This window comes from Bacillus rossius, chromosome 15, assembly GCF_032445375.1.
Source record: "Bacillus rossius redtenbacheri isolate Brsri chromosome 15, Brsri_v3, whole genome shotgun sequence".
NCBI classification, from domain to species: domain Eukaryota; kingdom Metazoa; phylum Arthropoda; class Insecta; order Phasmatodea; family Bacillidae; genus Bacillus; species Bacillus rossius.
This window is the reverse complement of record NC_086342.1, coordinates 45,009,897-45,024,893: the sequence shown is the minus strand read 5'-3', so window position 1 is coordinate 45,024,893 and position 14,997 is coordinate 45,009,897. Positions and strand designations below refer to the sequence as shown.

At 33.2% G+C, this 14,997-nt stretch overlaps 2 protein-coding genes across 2 annotated transcripts in view; both read right to left on the bottom strand.

Moving 5' to 3' along the window:
- Positions 1-14,997, bottom strand: part of LOC134539557 (phosphatidylinositol 4-phosphate 3-kinase C2 domain-containing subunit beta) — a 162,935-nt gene that overhangs the window by 90,177 nt on the left and 57,761 nt on the right. The gene's annotated exons all lie outside the window — the stretch shown is intronic.
- LOC134539558 (uncharacterized) lies at positions 2,908-13,702 on the bottom strand. The gene is made up of 3 exons (XM_063381697.1): positions 11,784-13,702; positions 11,517-11,657; positions 2,908-8,924 (listed from the first exon to the last, which is right to left on the bottom strand). Exons 1-3 carry the CDS (start codon positions 12,023-12,025, stop codon positions 6,662-6,664), a joined length of 2,646 nt encoding a protein of 881 aa, XP_063237767.1. The 5' UTR covers positions 12,026-13,702; the 3' UTR covers positions 2,908-6,661.

Here is a 14,997-nt window from a genome sequence, read left to right as displayed (position 1 = left end):
TTCATGCTCATTGTAGGGCCTACGCATGCGTGGCATCTCTCTTCCACTCGATTGGAACAACCATCGATTTGACTTTTCAATCATATTTTCGTCGTTTGAATTATTATATTATTAATATTATGTAATTTAACAATCATCCACCGATTTTCTTCAGCACAATCGGTACAGTTATTTAAAAGTAATGTTGAATATTCAAATACGTTTTGAACCAACAATGGTGTTTTACAGTTACACATAATAATTCCAATTAGTACAACCTGGATCTTTTGCACAATGTTTTAAAAAATATTGTAACACATTATAAATAAGTTTGGTGTATTTGGGATGCGTATTTGTTATAAAATCGAGTTATAAAAATGAAATAATATTATTCCCCTACCGTGAACAAAATTTTTATGAATGTATATATAACATCTGAAACTATTAATTATCGAATATGGCCTCGTGGCTGAGCGATCAGTGGCGCTCTCTTCTAACTGTAAGGTTGTCGGTTCGAATCCCGGCATATGCGAAATTTTTTTGTACTTGTAAAAATTAATATGGCGCACGTAACATTTCAAAAGTAATAAATATATTTGAATAATGAATGCAAATAAAAATAAATTTATTAATTAAATTGTACATTTCATTTCACGCCTTTGTATCCATACAAAATAGTTATAATTCAATAAAAATTATTCAATTTTATTCATAAAAGTATGCAGAGGTAGATTTTATCATACAAAAGATAGAAAATTTTTTAAAAAAAAATTCTTCCTCAAAGAATATAATATTTTTAATGCCTAAATGGTTTGGTTGCAAAAACCTATTACGGCTCAGTCTCCTTTTCTTCTGGATCAATCATGTCATCAATGTTTTGTTATGACGTTGTCACGTTAAACTATCGTCCGTAAACAGACTTTACAGACAACCAATTTTTTTTTTCAAGTGTGATGATTACGGCGGATTTTGCAATTTGCGTGACGCCGCTGGTTTTCTCGGAGCGCTCCTGCTGTCTCTACGACTTCATTCTCTCACTTTCTCATTCCAGCCCGGTGCGCGCCAAATACCACAGCTGTGGTCTCAACACTGATCCACGAACCTCGCACGAACAGAATGCATCGGCCAACAACCTGGGTAAGCCTGCAAGTTGAGAGTACCTACATTCTTTAGCAATTTGCTTTAAGGCTAAGATCCTGAGTTTCTCGCGAGCTGGCAAAGACACGCGTAGTTATCTTTGTCCTCAACAGAGCGCACTAGTAGTACGGCTGAACGATGTAGCGACGCGCTGAAAAAGGATTGGGGGGGGGGGGGGGGAAAGAGGACGCTGTTCTCAGAATTCTTATCTCCCAGCGGGGTGTCATGTTTACGACAGGTCTGGAAGAGGGGGGTGGGGGAAGAGTGTACTCTGCCTCGGCGAGCATTTAGATTTCCAATCCCTTTGCCATTCTGTCCCTTTCCACCACACCCACTCAAGACTACTCGATCCTCAACAAAGCGCAAGGGAATAAATATTACTATTTTTGGTACATTTCAGTTAGAAACCTGTACGTAACCGAGTGCAACCCAAGGTAAGTTAATTATAATAAATATTAATTTGGTGCACTACACATATACGATATACAAATTGTATGTTTTACTGCGGTGATTATGTGGCCAAAACTGTCAGATTTGGTCTCTTTTGCAAGAACGCTCGTTCACAGCTAACCACTACATTCAAATAAACTGGCCAGTAATGTAGTTTTCCTGCCCCTGTAAAAAAAATAATAATTTTTAACTGAGTACTACAAAGGTTTTGCGCTTCTACAAAATTATTTTTTTTTTCCACATTTTGTCACAGGTGTGTGCGTATGTGTATTATACAAACAGTTGAACGTTGACCATCTAATAGCATGACTTTATGTTGCAAAACGGTATTATTTGCTATATTGATATCTGATTAGAACTGTATTTTTCTGTGCAACTATATATATATATATATATATATATATATATATATATATATATATATATATATATATATATATATATATATATATATATATATATATATATATATATATACAGGCGAACTTTTTATACTATCGGATAATTTTTTGTAGCTGAATATCTGTCTTCAAAATATTGCAGGTTATTGCATTAATTTTAGTGTTTTAAATGTATTATGTTTTTATGTATGTATACATGAGGCTAGAGCTAGAAAAAAGTTTTTGTTTGCTTTTTTAGCTGACCTGTGGCTTTTGATTACACTTTTTTTTTATATGTGATGTTTAAAAACGTTATTAGTAAATGTCCTGGCATTCGTACTTCTTGTAAAAAATATAATCATATTTTCGAAAATTAAACTATCATTTAGTAATTTATTATTGCAATATAAATACTTGTGTATGCCAGTCGCGTCTGGCGAAATGAGGAGCTCCTTCACGCTATCCCTACTGGTGACGTCAAGCATCACTGGTAGTTCGTTTTTTATGTATGAACTGGATGTCAAAGAGGCTCGAAATAAACATCAGTTGTAACTAATAATAATAATAATAATTTAATTATGAAAGGGCCACATACTCGAAGAATCGCCTTCTCTACGCAATCAAACGTGTTTTAAAATATCTAAGGAGTAGGCTACACGTCATAGGTTGTATAAGAATATTTCGGAGGGAGCTAACCAAGGATATTTTATCGTGCATACAGATAAAGTGATATTTTAAGAGTAGTATTATCCCCCCCCCCCCCAACACCACCACCAAACTGATGGATTTATTGGCACATCCGTACATAAAAAAAAAACACTGCTCCAGAATCTGCACCTGAATCGTCTTAGTGGGAAAAAGGTGTACATAAATTACGAGATCACTGAGGTTATAAGGAAGGTAATCAACCAGAGTAAGTGATTAGGAGCAAGGAATACTAATGCAATAAATATTCCATTGATATAATTTAATGATAATTTTTACTCACGTTTTAGAAGTTGATATTGCTGAATAGCAAATTTTTCATTTTAAAATATTGTAACAATGAAAAATTGTGAACCAATAAACATTTTTTGCTTAGTATATCATTTTATTATGTCTTAAGACAAATGGAAACTAGATATTATGAGTACGAAATATTTGTAAGTAATAAAAATTTACATAATAAAATACTTACATTCATACAAAATACAAATATTTTTCTTAGATATACAAGTATAACTACATTTCATTTTCGGCCAACGAACAAATAGTTTTGCTTTGGGCCCTGATAATAATACATAATTACATTTTCATTTTTCACCAAAAGTACATGAGGCACAAAAGTCAATAAATCTTAAACACACAATAAAAATATACCCAGATACAAACACCAATATAATAAAATAAAATACAATACAATACAATACTAATTTTAACTGAACATTTTTTGGATATATGCATAATTTTATTAAAATTAATCAGAAAGTAATGCAGTTACATGTTTGCAACCTTACGTACTTCACTTGCCTTTAACGAATCCGGATAAGTTCAATGTTTAGCCAGCCGAAAAGGATGTTTAGATTTTATTTTTAAACGCATGTGAAATTAGTCCTTTTTTTTTTAACACTTCATCGCTGTCACGTGAATTTACGGCAACATACATTATTATTGTACTTTTGTTTTGTAGTAACGATCTGTAGGCTAAATATGTACATGTGTTTGTTGAAACTTCGTTTTAAACATCCATATACATAAATTAATTTTGTCAATTTATTTATAGATACCAGTAAAATACAAAATAAATTATATTTATTTTACGTCCTCTTAAATTATTTAAATGATATATAAAATATGACCAAAAATATTTCAAATGAAGAAGTATTTTCAACTTCAAGTACGCGAGAATTACACAGACTCATTTACTTGCGTATTGCATAGCATACATACTTCACGTCCATTTCTGACAGTCTTGCAAAGTCACTTCCAAAGTATCTACAAGTATATTCTTCAGGCGAATTTGGACACGGCATTATAATCTTACATTATATCTAGAAGACGTGTTCTTACATTTTCTTGGAGTTTTAAATTATTTTTTTGAAATAATAAAGTCAATTTTAAAGTTTAACTCATTGCAGAAACACTTACGCAATATATTTGGTGGTTCTCTGCAAGTGTATTTTGTGTTTTATTATAGTTTGATAATGAAGTTAATATGAATTTATTGCCTTTTTTCTGATATGTGTGTACATTAGATGTATATGAATATAAAAATTTATGTAACAGGATGAATCTTAAATGGTTTGAACAGTTATCTATAATGACTGAGTAGGTTTTTTCATTAAAAGCCTTTCTTTTTTACTGTTTAAGTTGGATTTCTTTATAACTCAAAAAAATTATCACGTAACTAAAAAAATGAATAAAAGAGCAAACTTCTGTTCGTATGTAGGTGTTAATTTTGCTACCGTTTAAATCATGAAAATAATGTAATACAATTTGTTCTCTAGATAATTAGATTTAGAAGTAAGGCTACATATTTTAGTCATTACCATGGTACGACTTCCGGAAAAGTTTTACATTTATATATTTTTTTTACAGAAGGTACCGGAGCTTGCAGGTTGCGCAGAAAGGAATTGTATTGTTTGTGAGAGTTCTCTGTTCGCAGTAACACCTATGATATATGTTTGATGTTCTGTTTACAACTCATCGTTAAAACTAAATTTTACAGACTGATTATTATCCTTTTATTTAAAATCTAAGTTATTTACAGTGTTTAAAATATGCTTTCTTGCGTTTCGTTTTGTTTGTATGATATTTGAGTCACCCGCAAAGATAATGAGATAGATATTTTATACTGCTTCTTTCGCAGTTTTTTTAATTTTAGTCTTGACAATGGGGAAGCAATTATACAGGCTGTGCTAAATAGATAAATTATGCTTTATGTCATTGAGATCAAACTCTTCTATTTTTGTGCATTTTATAGTATTCCTAGTTTAGTTAATTTATCCAACAATATATTTATACAATCAAGGCCTTAGATGCTTTATAAAAAAAACTCAACTGATTCATAATCAGTTGCCGTGTATAGATTTATTTTGTAGATAATAAGCAGTATGGGTTTTAGTGCTTAGAGTTGATGTAAAACCATGTATTAAATTTGAAAGTATTTTGTACTTTTCATACTTAAAATTATCATACAATGTTCAAATATTTTTCGATATAATTAAGGACACCTGTATTTCGTGAATACATCTCGTGTCAGGCTATTTCACACATAACTGTAGCTTTTTTTTCTTAGAGGTTTGGCGAATTGCGGGCGTGCAGCAGTACGGTAACTACGTCCTCATTGGCCCCGTCAAGTGCGGGAAAACAGCCTTCACCGACCACAGCCAATAATTACAAGAAAAATCTACAGTGTTTTGTTAAATACCTTGACACGAAATGTATTAGCGAAATACAGGTGTCCCTAAATATAAGACGTAATTGCTCTCGGACGATAATTTTCTTTACTGGTATTATCACCTTTCTTATGCAGGAGAATAGTTTTTGTAGTCTTGTGATTCCCATTCTGAAATAATTCCAATAATGGAATATGTGTTTATTATAATAAATGGAGAAGTGTATATAATATTAGCAAATGGCTCATTAAAAATATGAAAAGAAATAATCATAAATTACAAATCATTCTACTGCACATAAATCACAGATTTTAAAAAGCAAAAATTACTATAACATTCAAAATATTACAGAGCGTGCAATGTAGAAAACACGGACGCATGTTGTTGTCTAAATGCAATAAATAAAATACAAGTCTGCGGCTTTAAAAACAAAAGAAATAAAATGTTTCATAAATATTCAACGCTTGTAAGGGTACAACTATTACACTGATATGACATAGTTTTTCTAGTAAGTACATCATACAAATTCCTAACCAGGCACACACAAATATATAATTTGTGTTACACTTCAATAAATTTGGCCATGATTTAAACCTAATAAATAAAGAATGCAAACAAGCTAAACTCTACAGAGTATCGTCGAATAAAATCTGGGCCAAAAGTAAATCAATATTTTAGTGCTCAATACAATTCGAAGGAAATGGAAGATATTTTGTAGTATTATAAATGATAATACAAGGATTGCTGATTTGGTTTTGTATTAATTTTGAGCGTAAAACCACCCCGAAAATATTGAATAAATTTTTCAGTTAAGCTGCATATAAACTGAACTGGTTTGCTAGCTGTCTTGCTATCGTAAACATGACTGTGAGTCTGATTGGCCATGTTGGTGATATGCACGATTTTCAAGGCTGTCTCCCGATATTATATATGTGTTTTATTTTTATACAAAATGAAGCACGAATATGTTATATATTTCTTGTATGAGATACTAGTTGCAAAGACGTTACAGTTTGATTTTATGGGTAGTGAATCAGTGGTATAAAATAACTTCATTTATTTTTTCCCGATAACATCTTTTTGACATTAGTATAATATAATCACTCGCCAACCAGAGAACCTTATTTTTTGTAGTCATGAAAAAAAATATGTTTGTATTCAATATCAGCTAATAACTTACTATTGCTTATGTCATCAAATACATTTACAGTACTGTTCAATTTGTACAAGCATGAGAAGTAAACAATAATTAGAATTTTTTTATCAGATATAAAGCATCACTGTATCAAATTAAAAAAAAGAGTTCTCGTCAGCCACACAATTTCTGTCTCTCAAAATTCACACATCTGAAATTTTGCATTTCTTTGAACGACTTTCTTGTGCCTGTATAATATATTCTGGCTCACGAATCGGTTGTCCCCTGGGACGACATGGATCAGCAAGCTCTGGCAACAAGCAGTTGTTAAAAAATCGCAACAATTTTGACTCCATTTTCTCAAGCCAGAAACAATCATCTCTCACAATTCTTTCTATTGAAATGCCTTTCGTTGTCCAAACGACAAAATCACACCACTTTCTTCGTGTGATGTGTAATTGCCCTTGCACTTGATAGTAGTAATTGTGAGAGCGATTCAAGCAAAGCTCGCCGTCGACAACTCTGCAAAAGAACATTTTCAGCTGCATTGCTGCATCTAAAGGGTTAAGTTCCCTTGCAGAGTATGGACATTTCACCTCCACCAAACCATCTTCATCAACTAAACCATCAGGAGAAGCTGCAAGAAAGCAATGCTGAAGGTCAACGAAGAGACCACATTGTTTAACAGTATGGCCTGTTTGTTCTTCGTATAAAGCGACAGCTATGCGCTCGTTTGCTAGACCATGTATTGTGGCAGCATTCTCCAATACACGACTGTACACAATCGCTTCCACTGTCACTTTACACGAAGTATTTTCCCTCATTTTACAGACACGTCCGAAAAAGGAAGCAGTGACTCGTTTTCTCCGCTCCTTCATCCACAACTGACTGCTTCCTTGATCTCGTGTCTGCACCTCCAGATCATTCCTTTCTTGCACTGTAAGCTCTATGCTTCTCATCACAGACTCAGTCAGAATTTCTAGTTCAAGACCAGAAGCTGGAGGCTGAGTTGCATGAGGACCATAGCTCTTATCACCCTGTGGTTTAAATGATTCCGATTTCCGTGGTACATGCGGATTCATATCCAACCTTCGCCTACAGTTCGCCTGCTGTTTCTGTCTTTTTGCCATTAATCGCTTCACAGTCACTCCAGGGCTGTGACCTGTGATCGCCTTCATAGTTTGTCCATGCCATTTGTAGCGAAGTTGGAAAGAAAAACCAGCAGCAGTAGCCCTACGGCTGTAAGACCCCTGCTGTGAACGGTTTATCTGCTTACCGCCAGCCATCCTTGCAACTAATGACATGTACATTTCTGCTTGGTTGGTTGTGAGATCCATTACAAGTGCTTGTGACTTTGCTCTCACTCGGTCAAAAGCTTGTTTGATTCCCACAATTAATTCACGAGGCAATGCGTCATAACTGCAGGGATTTGCTGTTTTACCAGCTCTCTCACACACATCTAAATTGCATAACTTATGGTCTCCAAACACATGGTTGGGCACATTTAGAAGTGTTGATTGAAGTAGCATAGCATCACCCCCACAGTTGCTGATACAACCTCTTGCACAGCGACAGAGGGCTTTGATTTTCGACTGGCTGAGATGCCGCATATGGATGCCCTTGGCTATGGCATAAAGATTCTTTTTGAGATTCTTCACGACATGGTTAGCACATTCAATCTTTTCAACATCTCTTCCGTACGAAACATTTGCAACTATGGCTGCATGCACACTTGAATCCCCATCACCAACAAACTTCTTAAATTGAAGTTTGTACTTGGCTTCACAGAACCGGAAACCTTCCACTATAATGTCTGCCTCCATTGCAGTGGAAGAATCAGTCCAGTTCCGGAAACACAGGTGAGGCGTGGGTTCCTTTTCCATCCGTTCGCTCCGAATGCATGCGGTACAATATTTGTTTCTCACACCAAGGAATAACAATTTCTTAGTGTAGAAGCCAATTATTATAGCACATCCAGACTTAGCAGAATACCTATGACCATAGGATCTTTGGCTCCAACCTCCATCCAAAATTCCTATGGTCCAAGCATATTCCTCATTTCCAACCATACAGATGCGTCCATCATCTTTCGCCATAGAGAACTCTTCCAGTGCAGCATCTTCCATTTCCTTCTGCAACATTGCCTTCCAGTGCTCTCCGATTCTGTTCTCGTGATAAGAAAAGCAACCCGGGCTCATAGGATGCATATCAATTAGTGACAATAGTTCATACAATGGTCCGTAGCCTAGACCAACCGAAATTGCGCCCCAAACAATCTTATCGTTGATATCTAAGTTGGTATCGATTTTGCATTTTCTTTTTCTTCCCACTGGAAGGCATTCCACAGGCTCAGATTTGAACTGCTGCTCTTGATTGCAGTGAGTGCACTTAAATTTAAAATTTGTCAGCAGACCGTACCTGTTGACACTTTCCAGAAAATATGTTCCTGAAGATGAAATGGGACACCTGTAAAACCAACATAATAATAATTTCTGGTAACATCTCCCAAAAACATTTGTTACCCGTTTGGCTTTCACACAATAAACAAGACAATTTTTTACTAGCATCGGCAATTTAGCTATAACTATTGCTATACATTGGTACTCAAGCTGTTAGGTTGTGATTTTATTAATTTCATACAACTGTTCTAACAGCATAATATTGCATACATCCAAACTACTGTCGTTAAAATCGAACATAAATAGCTTGCAGTGAATCCTGAAAGATCTGCCCGACTCTTTGTGATAAAAGATTATTTATTCTATATATACGTAAATGTACGTTGAAGTGCACTGAGGTAAGGTGGTCAAGTTATCAGTACGGGTGTTACCTCGTTTCACCATACACAATAATCTTAGCAGCTCCTGAGCTCTGTCGAGTGACATGTGAACAGAATAAAATGAAAGAGATAAACTTACATGCCAGTAGGTTCGCTAATTTTTGAATATGAACAGAAGCTTCTTTATCTTTGTACTTATCAATATAATAACATGCACACCACTACAGTTTTCCCCAACTGTTGATGTGCATGTCACAATTAAATAAAAAAATAATTGTGACATGGCTCGAACAGATATACATTTTACATGCTTAAAAATTATGCTATTTTAATGTAAGTCTGAAATGTTGTTCAAGAAAAGGATACAATTTTCATTTGCATTTCACTGTGCTGCAAGAAGCCATATGGCCATGGCCACATTTATTCGCGCATTTGCCCTCTTACACATCATGGTATAGTAAAACACTATTTCGATCGTCATCGTCTTCACCTCCAAAAAATTAATAATAAAAAATTAATAAAAAATAAATTGGATATTTACGTTGAGGTATTAAAATGTTACTTACTCGTAGAACAGATAGGCACTATCGCCATATCGGCAGACACGTTGGCACGTCCAACTGTCGTAAGCCAAGCGTGCAAATGTTATGATGCTATCTTCTTATAAGTAACAAGAATATGCACAATTAGAATATTACGTTTTTAAATTATTAAAAAATATATTTATCTTGTTCCTTTTACTATGTTTCTTAAAAAATTTCTGCAACAACGTTCTTCCGAAAGAAGGTATACACTGATTTTAAAGGTGCGTGCCTACTTTTTAATTTTATTTTTTTAGTAATTAGAAAATAAAAATTGGTACTTTTCCCACTTTCATCATTGAGGCTGCGACCCAAATTTAAAGTTTCCAGCCCTTTTGACAGTGGGTTGGAATTTGTATAGGCCATTGTGTGAGCGAGTGAATTACTTTTTGCATATTCGAGCAATTCTAAATTTAGGCCCTAAGTTTAATTATAACAATTTCACGTCAGCCAGAAAGCTCAAAGGCTGGTAAAACAATAGAATTTTATTTCATATAATTCTGTATCAATTTCATCTAAGTATTACACACCCATTTAAACACAATTTCTATACATAATAATTTTACTTCAGCAAGGTCTTCGGTTTCTTGTAACAAATAAAATTACCTAAAAAAATAACTGGACATACTTAAACAAAGTTTTTAAATTGTAACATTTGCCAAAGAATTTAAATAAATCTAACTGCAAATGTAAGAACACAGTATAAAGGTCTTTAAAATTGTATTTTGGAAAATTACCTCAATGTTTATTTGCTAAAACTCCTCATTTCACTTGTTGTGTGTGCGGGCACGTGGAACTTATGTTTCTATGATCATTTATAGTTGCAAATAATGTAGCGGAAGTTAAATTGAAAAATATATAATTCTTTCTGGCCAATATTTGTTTACAAACAAAATTTTACAGACCCCAAAAGCAAAAAAAAAAAAAAAAAAAGAATCGCCACTGCCTTGTAATTGTGTTTCTAACGAACTTGTATAACTAACGAAAATGTGTAACTGCTAGGGGTTAGTGATACAATAAATGCTTGGGTAGTGAAAAATCCATTGTTGAACGACAGCATCGAGAGATTGGCCCTTATTTTTGTATCGTTATATACATAACTAAATAATTACGGGAGGAAGTGGCCGTAGGCGGCTGGTCCGCTCGGCGCGCAGGGGGGTTCCTTTGCGCGGCTGCCAAAAGTATGAAATTAAAAGAAAAACATAATATTGTTCGTACTGCAATTCAACTTTGCATTGCTTAGTGTAAAAATATACGATAAAAATGGAACCCTGTAATTTTTTAGCATAGTAATTATTTTTTTTGTTTGTTGGGGCAAAAGTCCATCTTTCCCCGATGAAAATTTTATATGTTGTGCAATTTTTTTTCCACTATAGTGTTTAACCTCTTATCGAATAAAGGCTTACTACGTTAGTAAGTAGCTCCACCACAGTTCACTCGATATATGCGTTAGCTGTGATTACATTGGCTATTTATCTCTCCTCGTCAATATGGCTCAAATATATTTTCCTTTTATTTTCAACATTTATTAATTTAAATCGGTATTGTTACATATCTATCCTATTTACTTACTAACTAATGAAGTCAATAAGTTTGTAGAAGAATTTTCAACCTTCCAGCCGGTTAAACGTTCAGAAGGCGGTAAACAGTAGTGGAAAAAAATCTAAATAACTCAATTTTACATAAAACAATTTTTACCTGTGTCTCTCCAGAAGACGGCATTGCACCATGAAGTGACGAACGTCAACCATCATTCGACCCTCTAACATACTGAGTCCCGGATCTGTCTGTGGCAATGGAGGCTCGTAAACCACTATCAGCGGAGGAAGGTCATCATTCCTAGAAGAGTTATTCCCTTTTAAGAAACATAGCCCATACAATAATTTTTATTCATATGAGTATTATCACATGAATTCTAAATTTACCTGTCATATCACAAACAAGATATGTAAGTGTAAAGCTTACCCTTGATAGTCATCGGACAGAGTATGTGTACTGTCATCAGTGTTGCGTGATGTACACGCCGCCACTGAAGACGCCATGGTGGTTACATCTGGCACTGTGGGGACCGAACTTTCACCGCCTGGGCTCTCTGGCAAGGTTGGTGTTGCAGGACCATCACCAGCAGGCAGAGGGTTCTGTGTCAACCCCAGCTTCTTCTTTTTTCTCGCTAATGTTGCAAGCCTAAGTGAAATAATATAATTCATTAGAGTAGTTAAAGAATTTTAATTTGCCTTTGCTTTAATATTCATTAAGTTTGCTAGTTTAAGATTTATTAAAAATTTATTTAAAGGAAACTATTTAATTAAAAATAGCCTGTCCCCCCCCTTCTTTTTTTTTGTGATTCATCTGCTGTTTGCCTAGATTTAGTCCATTAATCATTAATCTCTCTGTTGTCTATTTTCATCTGTAATATTTTTTAAAATATTTCTGAGTTAAGTGGTTTTTGTTTGTTGATTTTACTCTCGAATTGTTTAAGGTTTTTTCTGGGTGCACTTATAGCAATTTTTGCGGAAATTTTGATTTATTTACTACACATTATAGCATAAGTTTCGACCAATAGGTGGCACGGTAAAATGTCTAACATGTTTTTTATGTGATTAATTACGCATTTGTATTTAAAAATGCTTAAACTGTCTTTGGAATTTTGAATTCTATTCTGAACCACCTTTAGCATGTTACTGAATTTTACGTAACTATAAAAGATGTTGTCAATAACTTAATATGTTGCTCAGAATTCATATAGTATTACATTTGGCAAATTTTAAACCTGTAGATGCTCTTTAATAGTACTTAATTTTTTTTCATTATTTTTGCAAACAGTAGTTGTACCTTCGGAAATAAAAAGTAAATATTACAAAACTAAACTTGAAAAATATTTATCTACTGTATTAATCTTTATGCTACAAAACGAAATTTCGTTTGTGTGTGGGTACATTTTCACATTTGTAGTGTTACGTAACTGTTTACATACACGGATATCATCGTGATTATGGTTAAATATTTTTTTTATAAAATTAGTCAAGATTTAATTTAATAATGGGCCATTTCAGCGAAAAACTTGTAATGAAATGTTGGTATTCTGTAAGACAATGAGTTGAAGGATTGCTGGAATCAGAAGAAAAAAACAGTATGTGACGAAATTGTTTGTTTGTTTTTTTTCGAAAGAGGAAGTATCTAAAATAAACTTAATCTCATAACGTGCCAGAGACGATTAAATGTTATGTTTTTGTGCACGTAAACTGTCAACAGAAAATAAAATTTTTCTAAATGGCCTGCTTGTTTTTAGTGCATTATATACTGTATTTTATATACGCATTTGTTATAGGAATATACTATAAACTTTGACTTAATGGAACGATGTACGACATGTAATATGATTTGTCTTGTCATTTAGGTTGTATTTCCCAGGTTAGAACGAACAGTTACAACTCAAATGGAATTTTTAAGTAAGTACTTAAGTTTAAAAATTCATAATATGTTTGTGCCGCGTAGAATGCATGAAAACCATGGATAACTATATAATAATTGCCGCGGACTAATACGTATGCACTCATTTATACAAATTTGATTTCCTAGTCTAAACTCCCCCGTATCAAATACAGTCCTGCTACGATATTTGTTTTGTTTGCATTCATTTTGTTTTAGCACACCAATGTTTTTTTATGGCATATAAAACGTGCATTTTGTATCTAATTCTTATTCCTTACATTACTTTCTTTAGAAAATTTCAAATACGTAAGGAAAAATCATTAAAAAAAATATATAATTTTCAACGTACCAGCGCAGCGGTGCGACTTCCTGAAAGATTTTATGTAGTTTTACGTTTCATAGTCCAAGAAACCCATAACCATCATCAGTTCTAAAGTTATATGTATATGTATGTATATATATATATATATATATATATATATATATATATATATATATATATATATATATGTATCACAATTTTATGAACACGATAACTGCCGTAATTTTTCGCACATCAATTCCAAACTGATACATAAAATCAAGTAATGGAAAATCTCGATCGAGTTCGTCAATGGACAAAATCAGTCCATAGGGGTAGAAATGGGGAAGGTTTTTTTTAACAGAAAAATCGCAACAACTTCCATAATATGATGCATATCGCATCCGTGTGAACATAAAGCTTAAAGGAAAAAATAGGAAGAACTTTTGTCTGAATAAGTTTTTGATACGACCAACCATAACTGCAAGGGGTGTAAAAATTAAAGTGTTTCGGACCAAAAAAATCGTAACTCTCTTATTATGCATACTATCAAATCCGTTATAATTCTTCAAAAACCTTGTAATTTTTTAACTAAATCTTTTGTCGGAAACAATTTTTGATTAGACGAACCATTTTTGCAGGGGTTAAACAGGAATTGACAAAAAAAAAAATCATTGCTCCCTTAGTAGGCACACCATTGAATATGTTCTAACTGTTTGTAAATCTTATAAACGTTATCAAAAAATTTTGTCTGAAACAATTTTAGATACACCCAATCATTGCAGAGTTATCCTTAATTTTCGCTATAGCAAAAAACTATGGGGAAATATTGAATAAACACAATCTCTTTCATTGCTATATCAATTTGTTATTTAATTTGAGGTGTTGCAGTTACTAGGAAACATGTATCACATTAAAAGAATATTCATATTTTTAAATTTTTATATAACCAAGCATCACTGCAATGGGTGAAATAACAAAAAAAAATCATTGTTTGAGTAACTACGCTATATAATATATACGTCTTAATTTTTTATAAAAATTCGAAATACTATCTCAAACCTTTATCAAATAAATAAAAACTACAAAATATACGGGCGAAAGGGATTTTTAATATAATGCCATTGATTTTAACACCAACACAGTATGTACAAGAAAAGGGTAATGTAATTATTTAAAAAAAAAATTACCGCTAGTTATAAATTAATAAATTCTTTAAACTCTAAACCAATAAAACGGCTAATAATATAAATATATATAACATAAATATATACATATGAATGGACTGGAATTACTTTTCCGGGGAAAAAAAAATACAATATGTGATTACAATGTAGAACAAGTACATAAAAATACTTACTCAAGTTGGCGTCGATGGGCTTCTTTCCATTTCCTGCTGTGCTTCATTTTAAATACACGTCCACTTACTATTGCTGATACTAGTGT